The sequence below is a fragment of the Toxotes jaculatrix genome, chromosome 13, assembly GCF_017976425.1.
Source record: "Toxotes jaculatrix isolate fToxJac2 chromosome 13, fToxJac2.pri, whole genome shotgun sequence".
Lineage (NCBI taxonomy): Eukaryota > Metazoa > Chordata > Actinopteri > Toxotidae > Toxotes > Toxotes jaculatrix.
In genome coordinates, this window is record NC_054406.1 from 7,497,367 (window position 1) to 7,513,727 (window position 16,361).

The window sequence follows — 16,361 nt, forward strand, 5'->3', positions numbered from 1 at the left end:
AAGCTCCCCTGGGAAGGGAGAGACAAGAGAAGGAGAGATGAGAACAATAGCTTGTCATGCAACTTGCAGATGAGCAAAGTATCATTGTTGAAGGAAAGAGGAGGTGTGTGTTTGAGAGTGTTGGGGGGGGGTGCTGTAGGTCAGGGTGGAAGCTTGCCAGAAGGGTGAGATTAAGACAGTAGAAGCATTGCACATGTGTATTTAGTCGTCGTGCCAAAAGGCAGTCTTAATGGCAATAATAAACACAGCCCTCTTCTTGTTTTTTCCTTTATGTCTGTATTGTAGCCTTTTCCTGTCTCTGGCCACCTTGGCCTTGATTCGGTACAACTCCTGTCACATTAGTGTGTGTGAGCCATTATCTCTGTTATTGGCGCCTCTGTGGAGATATTCCCATTGTAAACAAAAGGAGAAATGGGTTGGGTTTCCTGAAAGGGAAGACAATTTTAATACGTTTTAATACCTTGGTGAAAGTCCTGCTAACAACATTGCTTATCATGCCCAACCATGTTAGCATGTCTAAAAGTAATCGCAAGAAAGCTGTTCTGGTTTTCCAAAAATATCATTTTTTATTTCACATGAAATGTTCACATTTAGCATATTTATCAAACAGGTCTTTATATAATCTTCTATATATATATATGTACATATTATACACTTCTCTTACTTACACATGTACAAAATTAGGTAACAAGAGTTCAGATTTAAAAAAAGACTGACTTCAATGGTAGTCATACACTGTTGTGCTTCGTTGATCAAGCCAGCCTGTCGGGTGAAGATGTGCTTGGCAACTCACTTTGATGCCGTGTCTTGTCTGTTGTGAACTGGTGACAATAACATTTTCATATTATCCAAAACTGCCTAACAGTTATTCTGAAAGTCTAAATAGCTGATTACTTTGTGTTTAGAAATCTTTGCTTGTTTTCTGCCTAGAGTTGGAAAAAAGAAGGAAAGCACCATGATGCACACAGGGGTGGATCCTGCAGTAAAAATGATTTGATACCAGTCCATCATGTCAGACAGTTTAACCAATACAGGGGCAAGATCCAACAAACAGAGAAGTCCAGCCTCTCTGCAATATACACAACAACTCAGTGTTTGCTTTTGGCAGAAAAACAGTTTGTCTCGCTTTCAATCAAACGCTCCCTAGCTCACGCACATTCACTTACTCTCACTCACACAAGTACTACCTCTACCAGGAGAGAGAGAAAAAGCCCCCTTCACAGCCAACAGTCAACATTTCCTTTCATAAGCACATGGTATATACAGTAAAACTTCTCAGCTGCAAATGTTATAAATTATCTTCACAGAATGTACAAGTAACGCAGTTCAATGGAGTGTCCGATGTCGTAGTGTGTGTCTGTGTGCAACGCTGACGTGGAGTGTATGTCAGTGTGTCTGTACTGTGCAGTATTAGTGCTACAGTATATAAGCACATGGTCGAGTTTGCAAAGGAATGGTAGTGATGAGAACAGCCCCCGTGTCTGTCAATGCTACATTTAGAGAGAGTAATCACTTGGGACATCAATGCCACTCAATACCATTACGATAACAATACAACAAATAGTACACAATACTCAAGGGTGGAATAGTGTACAGGTTGGAAAGATGACTTATCTTTGGCTCAAAAGGTAAGAGATTACTTTTCCATTAAATGCGGATTTATTTCATCTTAATTTATGCCTATATAATTCAAAACAGAGTTGGTTTCTTTGTTCTTGATTGTTCTTCTTTGACTTTAGGTTTCTCTTCCATTTCTTCATATTTTCTCCTAGGGTTATCATCCAAAGAGGTTCATGAGTTTTTGAGAGACCCCCCCAAAAAATACAAATCAAGGAGAGCTTGGTCTTTCCAAGAAAAAAATACTGTCACCTTTTGAAAAATTAGACAAAGCACGCATACTTTGTCCTGAATGCTCAGAGTTACTCAGCACATGTTGTGCAAGCGAGTCCATCTGTACTTTCCAAGCTTCAAAAAACTCTCCCTGTGGCCAGCACTGGGCATGAAAAACTGTCTTTTTGAGTCAGTGGTTTCATCCCCACGGACTGTCTTCATTGTAGTCCCTGAAAAAAAACACGTCTGCCAACAGCAGTTCTTTCATGTACTCTCAGTGCAACAATAACAGTAATGAAAATGGGACTAGCAATGAGAGGATTGAGAGAGACGTAGCTGCCACTGCAGAGTTTGTCCGTACACTCTTCTGGACGTCTGGCAGCATTACCACTGGGTCATCTGCTTCAAGATGGGAGATAAAGAAGACACATTAGTACCACATATTTACACCCCAACATAATCCTGAATGTACCTGGATTCCTTTAAGGTCAGGGATAATTAGAAAGGACACAGGGTTGGTCAACATACCTGCAGGCAGTCTGTTGGATGGGTTGTGAACCCCACCCCCAGCTCCAACTCCAGCCCCACCTGTGCCTCCTTTAGCCACTCTGGGCTCTTGAGAGCCTGAGAGAAAAGAAAAATACCATCAATTACTTTGGCTGGGTCTTGAAATTGCCTAACATGAGTATTAGAGGTGATTGTGCTACTCTCCTTACAGCCAGGAAGGTGGTTAAACTTACCATCAGCAGCTACAACGTCCACCTTAAGCCTGAGGCACTCTTGTCCATGGTGGTGCAAAGGTTTGGCTACAGGGAAGAGGAAAGAAACAACACAGGCGTTAACATCCTAACTAATTCACTTATCCTCCTCTGGCCCTTTAATCCACCTTATAAGCATACACATGGACTCACACATGCACACACGCATGCACGCGCACACACACACACACACACACACACTTGGCAGCAGGCAGACGCAGGGACAAAGCCTTAGGAAGCCATCTGTGACCAGGCAAAGTGTGTCTTGTCCTGCCGTTTAGCTAATTACAGCCATGGTCAGGGTGACAACAGTGCTTGCTCTTTGTGGTCCCATTCTAGCAGGGTAAGTATTGCATAAACTTGGCAAACTAAGCTGACACCCCAGTTTATGTCCATGTAAAGCTTCAAAGAGCTGGCCTCCAAACTCCTGCACATCGTGGTTTGTACACAAACATACAAAAACCACAGAACTTTACCCTAGTCAGACTTCCTTATGAAGGCAGAGATGTTTAGCCACACTGGTGGCATGGCTCTAGGGATGGCAATGACGACAGACTAGTCAGTCTAAACACTTCTGGACTGAAAGATTTCAAAATTATAGGATGACACGCCATTAAACTTTGTACAGACATCAATATTTTCCAGATTATGAATCGTAATGATTTTGGTCATCACCTGATCCCCCCTTTTTTCCTCTAGTGCCACCATGAAGTTGACATTTGTGGTTTTGAGTGAAATGTCTCCATAACGCTTGAATGGATTGCCATGACATTTGATACAGACATTCATGGCCACCTCAGGATGACTTGTTATAATTTTAGTGATGGCTTAACTTTTCATCCAGTTATCATAAGGTCAAAATTTTTATTTGTTCAACATTTTGGTTTATGACCAGCCAACAAAACTAATGACATTGCCATGAGCCTGAGCTCCACTTTGTGTTTAGTGTTGTACTTGGGAAAGATTAGCACATTTAAATTGTCATTCTGACATGTTAGCATGCTGACATTAGCATTTAGTTGTGGACTCTTAGTGCAAATATTGGAAAACAAGACTAGAATGGCAAACACAAATCTGAGAGAAAGCTACAGTGACACTTACAGATATAATAGTAGCTTTCTCCTTGGCGGAACTCCTTTCCCAGAGTAAATGGAGTAAAACGCTGGAACTTTTCAGAGAATTTCTCAGGGGCGTGAGGGGCAAATGGGTGGCCACACTCCCAACGCATCTGGTCGTACGACTGGGGCTTGCAGGATTCGTAGTCCTCGCGCTCCACCATGTACAGCACGTATCGCTCGGCATCCAGCAATGGCACCTCACCCTCAGGGTAATGGGGGCAGACGATGTCCAGGTAGTCATTGAGCTTTACCTCCACAGCATAGTCGTCCCATAGAAATCTGCGGGGAGGAGGTAGAGGAGAACAGTTACGCAAGTGGCAGGAGACTGATAACCGTGGTTATGGCATCGGAGTGGTAATAAATATAAGCCTCAAAACCTGTGATTATATATTGATCGGCTACACGCCAGTGTACAACAGGGAAATCAGAGGAAAGACTTTGAGGTCTGGGAATGAGAGATAGAGAGCAGGATAGAGAGAGGGTATTTGTGTGTGAGGACAAATGTGTGTGTTGGAATGCAATGAAGAGGGAAAACGCTATAAGGGGAAGAATGATCTGCAGAGAACATGTGCATAAATATGGATGAATGTGAGGCCAGTGTAGCTACTGCTGCTTGCTGCTGTGCTGAGAGTTAGCACTGAGTGCACATTGATCCCATGTACCACAGGAGCTGAATGATGTTTACAGAGAAACATTAGCAGTCGGTTAGCCCGTCAAGACAGAAGATGAGTATTGACATCTGCAGGGCTACAAACACGCACGCACGCACGCACGCACGCACGCACGCACGCACATACACACACACACACACACACACACACAGCGACAGACAGAATATATAATGACAAATTCACCTCAAAAGAAGCAGGAACACACCTCAGTTTACTGGAGATAGGGACAACGTTAAAAATAAAGGTCACAATTGGTTTTAACCCATTCATTAGTGTCAGAGAGACAGGCAGACAAATGCAACATGAGTTTGGTGACGGGCTGTAACTGTCTCCCACCACACTCCCTCTCATTACAAATACAGAGAGAGACAGTCAGACTGTCTGCCTCCCCTCCATTCCTCCCTGCATCCCTCCTTTAACTCCTCCACCCTCTCCGCCCTCTTTACGATGGTCTTTAAGTAAACCAAATGTCCTCCCTCTCCTCTTAGACCCGGGTCAAAGAGCATTCATAGAAAACATTTTGGCATCTGAGCCAGTTTCAAATGTCCACATATAAACAGTTCAGAGACAAAGTTTGGATTATTTAAAAACAATTTAGCAAACCCTGGGGCAGGTTAAATTGGCCTTATCCCAACTGTCCATAATTCCTTCCCCCTACTAGATTTTCTTTCAGAGATATTATGGGTTTACCTCCAGGGAATCGTCACTAAAGGTATTTCATCTTTGTCCCCTTCCCCCTGACTGAGTGACTGCTCCAGGGGCGGCTCACAGCTAATGCTCGCTTCTCAGCCAAAGCCATCTATCACCGGCCTGGAGCGGGAGCTGGCTGCTAGCAACACACACAAACTCACACACACTTCCCGGTAATTCCCATCTATCAACAACCTAAAGCAGTAGCTACCTACTATTTGCACCCACTGAACCCACACACACAGGCACACACCTCCTCCCCTGGTATTGAGCTCCCAAGAGATGCCTATCAGTTTACCATCTCCTACTGTTCTGGATCATCAGGGGTTCCCTGAGAATGGATGAAATTTGACAGACTTAAATATTTTCACAACATACAAGGAGAATGTGTGTCTAATATAGGGTTTTGTTGCTTTTGCAATGAATACATGCACGGTTGGGCAGGCTTTCAGCAGCTCAGAAAAGAAGCAGTCAGCCAGTGTGAGTTAAGTTACAGGCTGCTTAATCAGATCTACAGACCTCACAGAGTTATTAGTTCTGAAGAAAAAGCCTAAGCCTAGGGTGCTAAACTGACACCTTTAGCATAAAAAAAAACTCACCACTGAATGCATTTCTGTCCTCAAGTAGATATTTCTTTGAGAAAGCTGGTGTTTTCTCATAAAACCCTCTAAATGTAACAAGTAGCATTCGGGGACTTTGAGTGTGTGTGACAAGGTCCATATGTGTGACTAACGATCAAAGTGCACAGGCCCCTGTCGCTCGTTAGCTGGTGTTGTTGTTTGTTGCCAGGGGTCTCGCTGGTACCCCCGGTAAAAGGACAGACGCTATGGCTCCAAACTCCGGGCCCTGACTCCTGCTCCCCCTTCTGCCTCCCTCCCCCCTGTCCCTTTTGCACTCTCCGCCTGACTGCATTCCCTCAATACTGATGACCAGATTAGCTGGCAACACCATTACAACAGCAACACGGGCCTGTTGGAAAACAAGCACCTTTTTAGTATACTGATGAAACTTCCATCTAACTGCTCTGATAATAGTGTGCTTCAGCCAACTTTTGGGGGGTAGAGAGCAATAATTATCATTTCGCCATGGTCCAGACAGCTTAGTGCTTATCTGCAGTTAGCCTGCCACGCTCTGTTTACCAGATTGGCGCTAAAGTGTTTTTTCCCCCTGCCACTTTCAATTCCAGTCGAATCGATAACACTATTGAACAAACACTGTTGTCTGCTTTTGCCTGACAGAGTTATCATCCCCCTGCAAACACTGAAAACACACACAAATAAACTCCCTACACCCAATCCCTCCCTCACCCCAAGCCCTGATTACAAACTGGTTGTGGTATGGTCCCAATGTGTTCATCAAAAGGGGGTCGAAGGGGGGTACAATTAAAACACAAAAAAGGGTATTAAAGTTGCCCCAGAGGGGGGTAATTATGCCCTCCTGCTCCCCACTTCCCAGCCCCTTTAGGCTGAGTGTGGGGGGGGGCAGAGGGCATGAATAGGCATGGGGGTTGTGGGGGTGGGGGGGTCAAAGGGCTTGAGCTGGGAATGGCTTTTGAAGTTTCTCTCAGTAAGTGTTTCTGTGCGAGTGCTACAGTTGCTTTATCAATGCCACAGTTTCATACAGTGTCTCTATTCACAATGTGCCCGCGCTGATGGAATACCTCACTTAGCAGAGAGGACAGTGGCTGAATACACACCCGGGGAGGCTGGCTAGCGCCTTTTATTAATGGCAAATAGTTTTAATTATCCTGCTGCCTTTTGTTCCCCTCTAACGCCTCAGCATTGAAACGTTCCACATCATCAGCTTAATTAACTGATTGGAGTAATGCACTTCAAAGGGGGCTTCGGCCTCTGTGTGAAAAGGTTTAGCTAACAAAGTCAAATCATGCCACCTTCACTTTAGCAGACAAAATCCTCTTTCTTTCCGTCGCCCTCTGTGTGTGTGTGTCCCTTGTTATTTCCCTCTTGCAGACTGTTTCCCTCTCTCTGTCAATAGACTGTCTTGATTTATTCCCATTGTTTATTCCAGGATGCTCTCTTTTAATGACAGTGACACTTGGGGCCTCAGCAGAAGTAACGGCATGGAGGAGTTGTTGTATTCTCTAGTTAAGGATGATTTGTGGAGCTATGGCAGATATGCAGTGAAGATTGTGTGCATGTGTGTCTGTCTTAGCCCCAGATATTTTAATGTGTGATTGTTTGTGTCGGGGTATGTTTGTAGAGCTCTGTGGAATCTGGGAGTTTCAGTTGTGATAAGGTAGATAATGAATAGCAATGATAGCAGAGAGGGAATGTCAAGTGGTCAAATGTGTGTGTGCGACTGGTGAAAAATACACTACAGACTGTTCTCAGCCACTCTTCCTCCTCTGCTGAGAAGGAATTCCTGATTTATTGGAGCCTCTTCAGGAGCAAGAGTCTAATCTCTCTTCTTTAATCTCTCTGGCCAGCGTTTTGCTTTCTTCTTCACCTCTACCCCCTCTCCTTTCATCCATCCATCACCCTCTCATCTCTGCACTCTATTGCCCTGTGGAATGCTGGACCTCAGAGGCGAAGAGGCTGCGATGTGGATCAAAGGTCGGACAATCGCCAAGTCAGCACCGGAGAATTTTATACACCGACAGTCAGCAAGAAGTGGCCTTGTGCATTTTAAATTCTATAGACGGGTGCTGTGACGGGAATCGCTCCCTAAAAAGATTGATTCAAATCTGTTTTAAAGTACATAAAGGCCATTGCAGGACAAATTACAAAAATCTGTCCACTGCATCTAAGGACAGAAGCTCTAGTCTACTTAACCTGTGCTGTCTCTCAGAGGCCCACACAGTTGCCCTAAGCACATAAACATGATTATTTTCCTCCCGGGTTTTTACGCATGCCACTAATATGAGCCAAAAGGTGACTGGCCTACGTCACAGATGAGTGAACCGGAATGCGGGGACCACCTAATCGGCTCGTCCAAGCCTGGATTATTGGGTTGAGCCGAGGTTGAGCTCAGGTCCATTCATCAGCACCAGACCCTGCTTAATACAGGGGCTTAGAGTGGACAGCGAGGCCCAGAATAGGGGCCGGGCCCCTGGGTGCAGAGCAAGGGGTGAGATAAGCAGGGTGGAGCTTATTTTTTCTCTCTCAATTGTTCTCACATAGTAAAGGGGTATTACTCCTTTACACCAGAGTTCTGGAGTTGAAAAAGAGACACACTGATTATAACTGGGTGTAAGTGTGTCTATGGTTGTAGAGGCGAATGTGAGAGGTGTTAACAGAATAATGAAAGATGTGGGACACAAGGGAGACGTTTCTTTCAAGATAAATCTGTGAAAACTACGTGACACCACGAGGGAGGTGGCATATTAGAGCACATCTGAGGTGCATCACCAGCTTAGTTAAGCAGGACTGTTTGTTATTGCTCAAACTCTTTTTGTTTCATTCGTCTATCCATTCATCCATCAGTGTCAGCCATCCCCTCCCACTCTCTGTCCGTCTTTCATCACTCAATAAGCAAACCAGATCCTCGTGTCAACTCTGTCCAACCCCCACCCGAGACTTGCTGAACCAATCACAACCTGTCCTGGTGGTATTCCAAATATGCAACTTTCTGACCCACCGTTTGCAGAGCCAAGCACAATGAGGTGTGGGTATGCTGGGGTAGTCATAGAAACAAATATGGTCCAACTCTTTCAGCTCCTCCCTTTTTACATAATATTCCAACCTTCATTCTTTGCACCGTGTGACTTTTTGTCATCCATCTCAATCAGTGTTCTCTCGTCTGTCACTCAGCCTTTGTCTGTGCGGATCACTGGTCATTCTGCCAGAATTTCTGGCTGAACTGACTGAGCTCCTTTTGCCACCCAGCAAAATAACAAAGCTTTAAGTCCAGCAGAGAAATAATTGGCTGATTCCACAGCACTAAGGAGGCTTAGATGAATACATATGCTCTTTCCAACTGTCTCACGCTGTCCTCTGAGCCATTTGTATCTTATAAGGGCCAGAGCAGAAAGGTCACCAGTGACATCACATTTCTCAGGAGGGAAAATCTGTGCAAGAAAATCAATTTTGCTGGATTGATTTCCACAACATAAAACTTTCATGCTATGTGTTTCTTTATCTGCAAACATAGCATAAGCTTGTAGATTAAAGAATCCCATGGGGGATTTACTATATGTGAGATCAGGCCAAAGTTATTAAATTGATTTCTCAATGTAGTAGTAGTAGTAGTAGTAGTAGTAGTAGTAGTAGTAGTAGCAGCTCTTGCTTACAGATATCTGGTAGTAAAAAAAATAGTATTAATATAACTGACCTCTAGGGGGTAGCAGTATTTGCTGTGGGGACATATTTTCACTCTAAACCCAGACTTTCAACAAACCGGACAAAAAAAAAGGCGAGTGAAAAACAAAAGTTACACAATGACCCTTATTTAAACAACAAAACAAACACAATGGTTCATTTTCAGAGATAATATCTGACTAATTCTCCCTCGTCCAAACACACGTACACTGTTGGTGCACTGAATGTCACCAAGTCTTGACAAACAAGTCTGGAGGACACACGCACACACTCTGTATCTCTCTCCCTCACACACCATGAGAAAGAAACTCATAATCGTACCGTAATCAGAAATCTGTGTACTAATGGAGCTTTTCTTCCTCAATGATTTTTGTGTGGGACTGATGCAGCTAGCGCAGAGAGGAGGAGCAGAGTAGGAAGGAGCAGGGGGAAGTCTGCTGCAAAGATAAGGAAGAGGCATGAGGATGGGCAGGGGACAGAGAAACTACAGGGATGATCGGGGTGACACTGATCAGAGGACAATCCCAAATAGAGACAGAGATCTGACAGCATGGCAGAAGGAACCCAAATCACTCTCAGGGCTTGACAGGAGACACATCCCTCATAAAAAAAAAACCAACTAATCGCTATTAATCACTTCTAATCTACTTGTTCTCAGAGTTCAAACTTATTCATTTCTCAAACGAGCCTGGGAAATTCAATCAACCCCTGAGACCAGACTTTTACGGTCTTGCGTGTGTTCATGTGTGAGAACTGTATTGTTTATTGTGCAGACAGGATACGCAGTTTTCCCGGGAAAAGACGTAGCCAGGAAGTGCAGCACTTCACAGAGAAACACACAGGAGACAGCGTGTAGACTTTAGCAACACCAACAAGCCTTCGGGAAGTTAAAACCTTTGGCCTGATTCACTATCTTGTGCAGTCAATAAAGTGAGTCCTCCTGCCTCCGACACCACAGCAACAAGCAGGAGTACTGAAAATCAGCTTTGGAGAAAAAACCCCTCTTGTCACCAAGGTAAAGTCTTCTTACAGACGTAAGAGAGGCAGGAAACGTCAGCACACTTCAATGATCATTGAGCCTATAAGAGGCGATTACCATCCGTTTGACAATCTCTCAGAGTATTTTCCCCAGATTGAATTCACCAGACAGATTACAAGACCAGATTAAGGGTGGGTGTAGGGGAGGGGGACAGATGATGCAAGAGAACTATGGAAATAGACTTAGGAATCCACTGAAGAGAATGCCACCAAAATGAGGGGAAGGGAGTGCGGTGGGTTCAGGGCGAAGGCTGGATTAGGAAGTGAAGTGGGAAACCTGGATATTTTTTCAAGGAACGTAGCTTCGGTTCAGATTACTTGGAAATCACAGAAATCCCTTATCTATTGCGTCCACCTAATCACATCGGCTGATGTGACTGCCCAGTCTTATCTTTCATCTGTCAAACATGCATGCGCACACACATGGAGGGCAAACAAACACGTTAACCTACTCTTACACGCATACGTTTGTTTTCTTCTGAATTTAATTCCTTTCATGACCCGAGTTCTCAGACTGGCTCAACCACTTCCACTGTTTCAGCAAGACACTCAAGAGGGGAGAAGCATACATGGACAGACAAGTGAAAAGATGAGGAAGAGGGGAGAAAAAAAAGAAACAGGCTTGCTGGGAAGACTAGAGTGGCTTTTCATAGGGAGGTAGAAGAAGGAAGCTTTAAGGGAAAGAGCTGAGAAGGAAAAAAAGCGTGAAGAAAAGGGCAAAGTGCCTTGTGACGGATTGCCATGGGTGCCAAGAACGATAAAAAAATTCCACACCTCTTAGCATACTTCCCTCCTTCCCCCCTACTCCGAGAGCCAGAATTGGAGGTGAGGAAATAATAGACTGAAAAGGGACAGCTTGTAAAGTTGAGATAAAAGCTGGTGAAGGAGCGAAGGGGACCGAAAAGACAGGAGGGGGAAGAATGAGAGTTTCCCAGAGGCAGAGCCACGGCTGTGCGAAGAGGGGCTGGCCTGAGTGGCAGCCAGTATTCAGGGACCGCCGCTGTGACAGAATGACTGACAGACTGATAGAGGCCGTGCCACTTCATCACATAGTGAACTCTGACCCCCAATCAGTCACACCAGTTACTATTCTCTTTCTGTGGCTCACTGTGAAGACCCTTACCCAATTTGTATGGGAAGCATCACAAAAACGCCCATACTGACTGGATAAATACCAAGAAAATCCTTCATGTGGGTGAAACATACCTTAAATAACTCCCCCATTTGAGCCAACACAGCACAAAAAAACATATTCAATTAAATCAAACCACTGAGCCGGCAATGGTAAGCTAAAACAATCTGGAAGGGTTTTGGGATTTTTATCAAAATCAAAGAACTCATTAGAAAGGCACAGCAAATCAAAGACTCCAGGGTTAGAACAGATTAGTTCAAAATGTGTTATGATAATAGAAAAGGTGATGATAATGATGATGATGTTAAAATAAACAGTGGCTCAAACAGATGTGCGTGTGTGTGTGAGAGGGAAAGAAAGAGAGAGAGAGAGTGAGCCATGAAATAGTTAACAGATTTACAGAACTGGAGACCACAGAACCAAGTTGAAAAGGGAACCTGGCCAAGAAGAGGGGGAGGGAGGTGCTGGAGAGAGGGAGAGACAGGTACAAAGCAGAGGAGGAGGAGGAGGAGAAGGAGGGGGAGGGGGTGGTGGTGGTGGTCTACTCATGCTCTGTCAGCAGGGAAAAGGGGGAAAGTGAGAAAGAAGCAGATTATTGCCTCTCATTGGAGCTGTAGAGTCTGTGGGGCTCCTGGGACGATGTTAACATCAATCACAACTGTGTGGCACATGTGTGTATTGTGTGTGTCTGTGTGGATGACTGGGTTAATGTGTATGAGAGCGTGTGAGTCACTCTAACGTGGTGATGTTACACATGTGAGTGAGCTTCAGCATAGACACTCCCTTCATAAAAGACACGTACACACACAGGCATGCTCGGACCCAAGCTGACTGGGCACACTGGTGAGACACTTTCTGGGAATCAACCTGTGCTGGTGATTAAGCTGCTGCTAATCAGACAAAAAGGTTACAAATACATCAATGTGTAAAAGGTCAGAAAGTGCTGAAACACACACTGTCAGGAATAGATTTCGCTCATGCTGAAACAAAGCAGTCGTTAAAGTACAGGCAGATACGACCTTGGAAGTCAGCAGGCCCCAAGGCGTGCTGACACACATGCTGAAATTAGTGGTGAGCAGGGCATCTGTGCATGTAAATGTGCTAGTGTGTGTGTGTGTGTGTTGCTAAATCCCTCAACAAACACACTGACAAAAGGAAAGAGTCTGTACCACATAGGCCAAAGTGATCAATCTGAAATCAATTTGATTAACGACATCTTACTGACCAACGGGGTGGAACAACAAACTGAGGGGAAAAAAAGGGGGAAAGACACATCTCATGAGAGGAAAAGATGGACGTCAACACGCTGTATCAAGTAACAGGTCAAAGGGGAGAGGAGATTGCTGGGAATGATGAAAAGTACCAAATGAAAACATCTCAAACTCTGTGCTTTTTCTGCGAATACAGGATTAAGAGTAGCCAAAGGGAGAGATTTAGCACAGTCATCTGGAAAAAATAGCAAGTGCAAAAGGACGGATTACCAGTATATATACAGGAATGATTACTGTCGTTCCACAGCGGGGACACAACAAAACGCCTTTCCATCTGGGACTTTGACTTCATTCTGATTTTCAGTGAAAGGCTTTGCCGCTGTAATTATGGCCTTTCTGAGAACAGTAAATGCTGTTGTTTTAACCGCAGGGGAGATGGGGGGGGGGGGGGGGGGCGGGCGGTGTAGTGTTTGTAGGTTGCAAGAGAATATTTGGATATCTGGGTGTTTCAAACCAACACAAGACATGTGTTTGCACACCAGAGAGAGTATGAGCCCAACACTGATTGATTTAGATGGCGTCAGCTGGTGTGATTGAGCGTCCTGGTTTGTGATTGACTGATTGTCTGCCAGGAGTCTCTGTTTGTGCTTGCCCGTCCGTGTGTTTGTGTGTGTCGGCGGGTGTGTTTATGTGTGGGTGCATGTAGAAGTTCATTTGTGGTGTGTAAACCTAACCCTTTTCGTACCCCGAGCCATTTCACCCCAGCCATCATCAACCATAATTCTAATTGACCCCCACTTATGCCGAATGGCCCCTAACCCTAACAATTTGAGCTCCAATTTCTCCTCCCTGAGCAATCCATCTCTCTCCCACAGCGTGACCCACTGAACAGATCTCAAGTTACCTCCTCTGTCTCTGTCATACACCATTATTACTCGTCTTACCACCTGAAATATGAACACCCCTATGTCTCCCTGACAGCCACGTAAACCCCATCTGATATCTCTTGATTTAGGAGACACAGCAACCTCCCACTCCACACAGAGGTTAGGACTCTCTGTCAGATGGGGAGGATATTGCAACAGATATTTCAACACTTTGCACTGTGATTCAGGCCTGTAAGATCAACACAAAAAAAATATAACCCTTGCCAGAGAAAAACTGGAGTCACCCCCCACAGAATTTAATCTCATGAATGAAGACAGAAAGGCACCAAAATGACAAATTAAAAGAACACAAATTCAAGGGCTTTTAACATATAAATTAACTTGGTGAAAAAATGTAGAAAAAACATTGTATATAACATACAGAGACCACAGAAGGAGATGCAGTAGTAGTCACTGATCTCGCCTCCTTCAAATGATAAACTGAGCTCTACAGAAAAATATAAGTCTCCGCGTTTCTCTGCCCATGAAACCCCTCCACCCACCCATATGAAGAAACTCTCTTCAATCCAGAGAATGAGCTGTTTCGCTAGCTCACTGTCAATTCGCAAATGTAAATAAATGACATAACCTGATGTAACTAATCCTGCGGCACAGGTAGACAGATTGCGAAACGGATTAAATCTGAACAGGTTAGACAAAGTATTACAGGCAAACAGCGCCATAATAACAGGTTCGAGTCCAGAAAGGGAGGAAGGGGGAGGGAGAGAGACTCCCAACTATCTTGCATTATCATCTCAACAGCAGCCAGTTGCTTCCATCACAAATTCATCACAACAAGCTCGCTGAATATGCATGAGTTGCAACTATTCAAATGCATCAGAATATGGATCATAAATATCTAATCTGCGCTGAGAATTACGTTAAAAGTTTATACATATTTAAGACGCCAAACAATCTTGGTTTTGCATTGATAAATAAAGAAGTGCGTGCAAAGGTGGGTTCATTAGAACTGAATTAAAATAGGAGAACTCAAATTAAAACCGATACTTACTTTGGGTTCGTGCTGTTCCAGTAGACACTGTGTCGCTCAGCTGAAGCAAACCAGGCGCAGACGCTCACAACGAAGCCCACAATCCAAACCAAATCCATGGTGGAGAGGAGTGGAGGCGTGCAGAGGGGAAACACAACTCAGGTAGGTTGTGCGAAAAAAAAAAAGAAAAACAAAACAAAACAAAAAGTTTACCGAAATGATATCGTCCGCGCACGTGGAGACTGCACGATCAAATAAACTCTTAACGCACGCAGCGGTTCTAAAAGAAAAGAAAAGAAACGAGTAGATTCGTAGAGGAATGAAAACTGCAGAATGAGATCAGGTTAACTCGACAAATCCGTAGTCAATGAAACCTTGTGCTGCGTGGAGGATGGTTTTGTGAAACGCCCACACCCGCGAGCCCCGCCCCTGTACCAGAGGAGACCAATCAGAAGGCTGTCCGAGAGACGCGAGCTCCGTAGGTTTCTCCGTATGTACTGTACATGTATGTGTACGTGTTGTACACATTATTACATCTCCGGCGTCTACAGTGTCTAGACGAGTCTACAGCACATTTTAAAAATACTTACTGTGATTTCTGCTTACTTCATATCCACAGGCACTTGTTGAACATGTGTTTGTTTACGGTAACATCATGTGTGTTTACAGTCCTATCATCATACTGTATGGTAGGTTTATGTTAACAAAGCAAAAATGACACATTTGGCAGATTCTATAATATACTTGTTATCCTATGATAGCCCGTGCTTCATAAAACATTTGCTATCAGATTAACACCTCTGGAAAGAGAAGCAGGTCATAATTTTAGAATAGCTGCGACCACAAATATGTAATTGCCGTTATTATCTTGCAGGTGGGTTATAAACAAGTGTTGTGGAACAGGAAATCCCTCATCATTTATACAGGTAACATATTTTAATATTATTTGTTGTTGGAACAAAAAGATCTAACAAAAACACCTAACAACATCCTGTTCCATACAAAAACATCACAAAATACATCCTAAAAATACCCACAGACTTAATTAAACAGCTCACTGATACAATGTAAATGAGATCCAAACATTTCCAGCTGGAAAACTTTATTTTACTTTAACTTTACTGTAGTTTAGCACCCTTGAGAGTGTTCAAACTGTAAAGCTTTTCTCCACAGTCCTTATCTATCATTTGAGTGCACCACCCTTGCCTGAGTACTGGTTGGGCAACATCTGGCGTGTTTGCACAGTGATTTCTAGCACTTAAGTTGGTGTTTTTTTTCTTACAGGTTTACTGTGGCTCTTTTGTGCGAGCACAGACATTAGTGGCCACTATCAGAATATGTGAATTTCACATTTATTCCAAGGGTATTCATTTGTAACATTAACATGGAAATTTTCAAAGTTAATGCTGAATCATGTCTGAAATGTAAAGAACCAAGATTGTCAAATACAAAGATTGTAGCTTCAACTGGGGGCAGATAGCCTCCATGCTGTCAAATGAATTGCAAATCCCGATTCTCATTTTCTGTTCCATTGACATGGATAATCTGGACAGAGAACTGCTTGTTCAGCCTAGTGAGCCATATTGCCAGAGGCGGTTTTCAAGCCTGCTTCTGCTTGACATGCCACTTTATTTGCTATGCCTGCTTAGCAGCATAACAGCTTTCAAAGGTATCACAGCAAACAACAAAAACAAAAAGTAAAGTAAGAAGAAAGGAAAC

The 16,361-nt window shown here is 43.9% G+C and overlaps 1 protein-coding gene across 2 annotated transcripts; it reads right to left on the reverse strand.

Moving 5' to 3' along the window:
* Positions 1-546: 546 nt before the first annotated feature.
* Positions 547-14,997, reverse strand: efna1a (ephrin-A1a). 2 transcript variants are annotated; one of them, XM_041054175.1, is made up of 5 exons: positions 14,664-14,997; positions 3,690-3,985; positions 2,571-2,636; positions 2,359-2,454; positions 547-2,229 (listed from the first exon to the last, which is right to left on the reverse strand). In XM_041054175.1, the coding sequence occupies exons 1-5, from the start codon at positions 14,759-14,761 to the stop codon at positions 2,105-2,107; spliced, it is 681 nt and encodes a 226-aa protein (XP_040910109.1). In that variant the 5' UTR covers positions 14,762-14,997; the 3' UTR covers positions 547-2,104. The 2 variants fall into 2 exon arrangements, with proteins under 2 accessions (XP_040910109.1, XP_040910108.1); XM_041054174.1 differs by having other exon boundaries at positions 547-2,232.
* Between the last annotated feature and the right edge of the window lie 1,364 nt (positions 14,998-16,361).

Excerpts from the sequence above, each read along its gene's own strand:
- efna1a (XM_041054174.1), bottom strand. The coding sequence starts at position 14,761 with ATGGATTTGGTTTGGATTGTGGGCTTCGTTGTGAGCGTCTGCGCCTGG. Across the intron at positions 3,986-14,663 it reads TGGAACAGCACGAACCCAAA|ATTTCTATGGGACGACTATG; the intron begins GTAAGTATCGGT and ends TCCTCCCCGCAG. Across the intron at positions 2,637-3,689 it reads AGAAAGCTACTATTATATCT|CCAAACCTTTGCACCACCAT; the intron begins GTAAGTGTCACT and ends TCTTCCCTGTAG.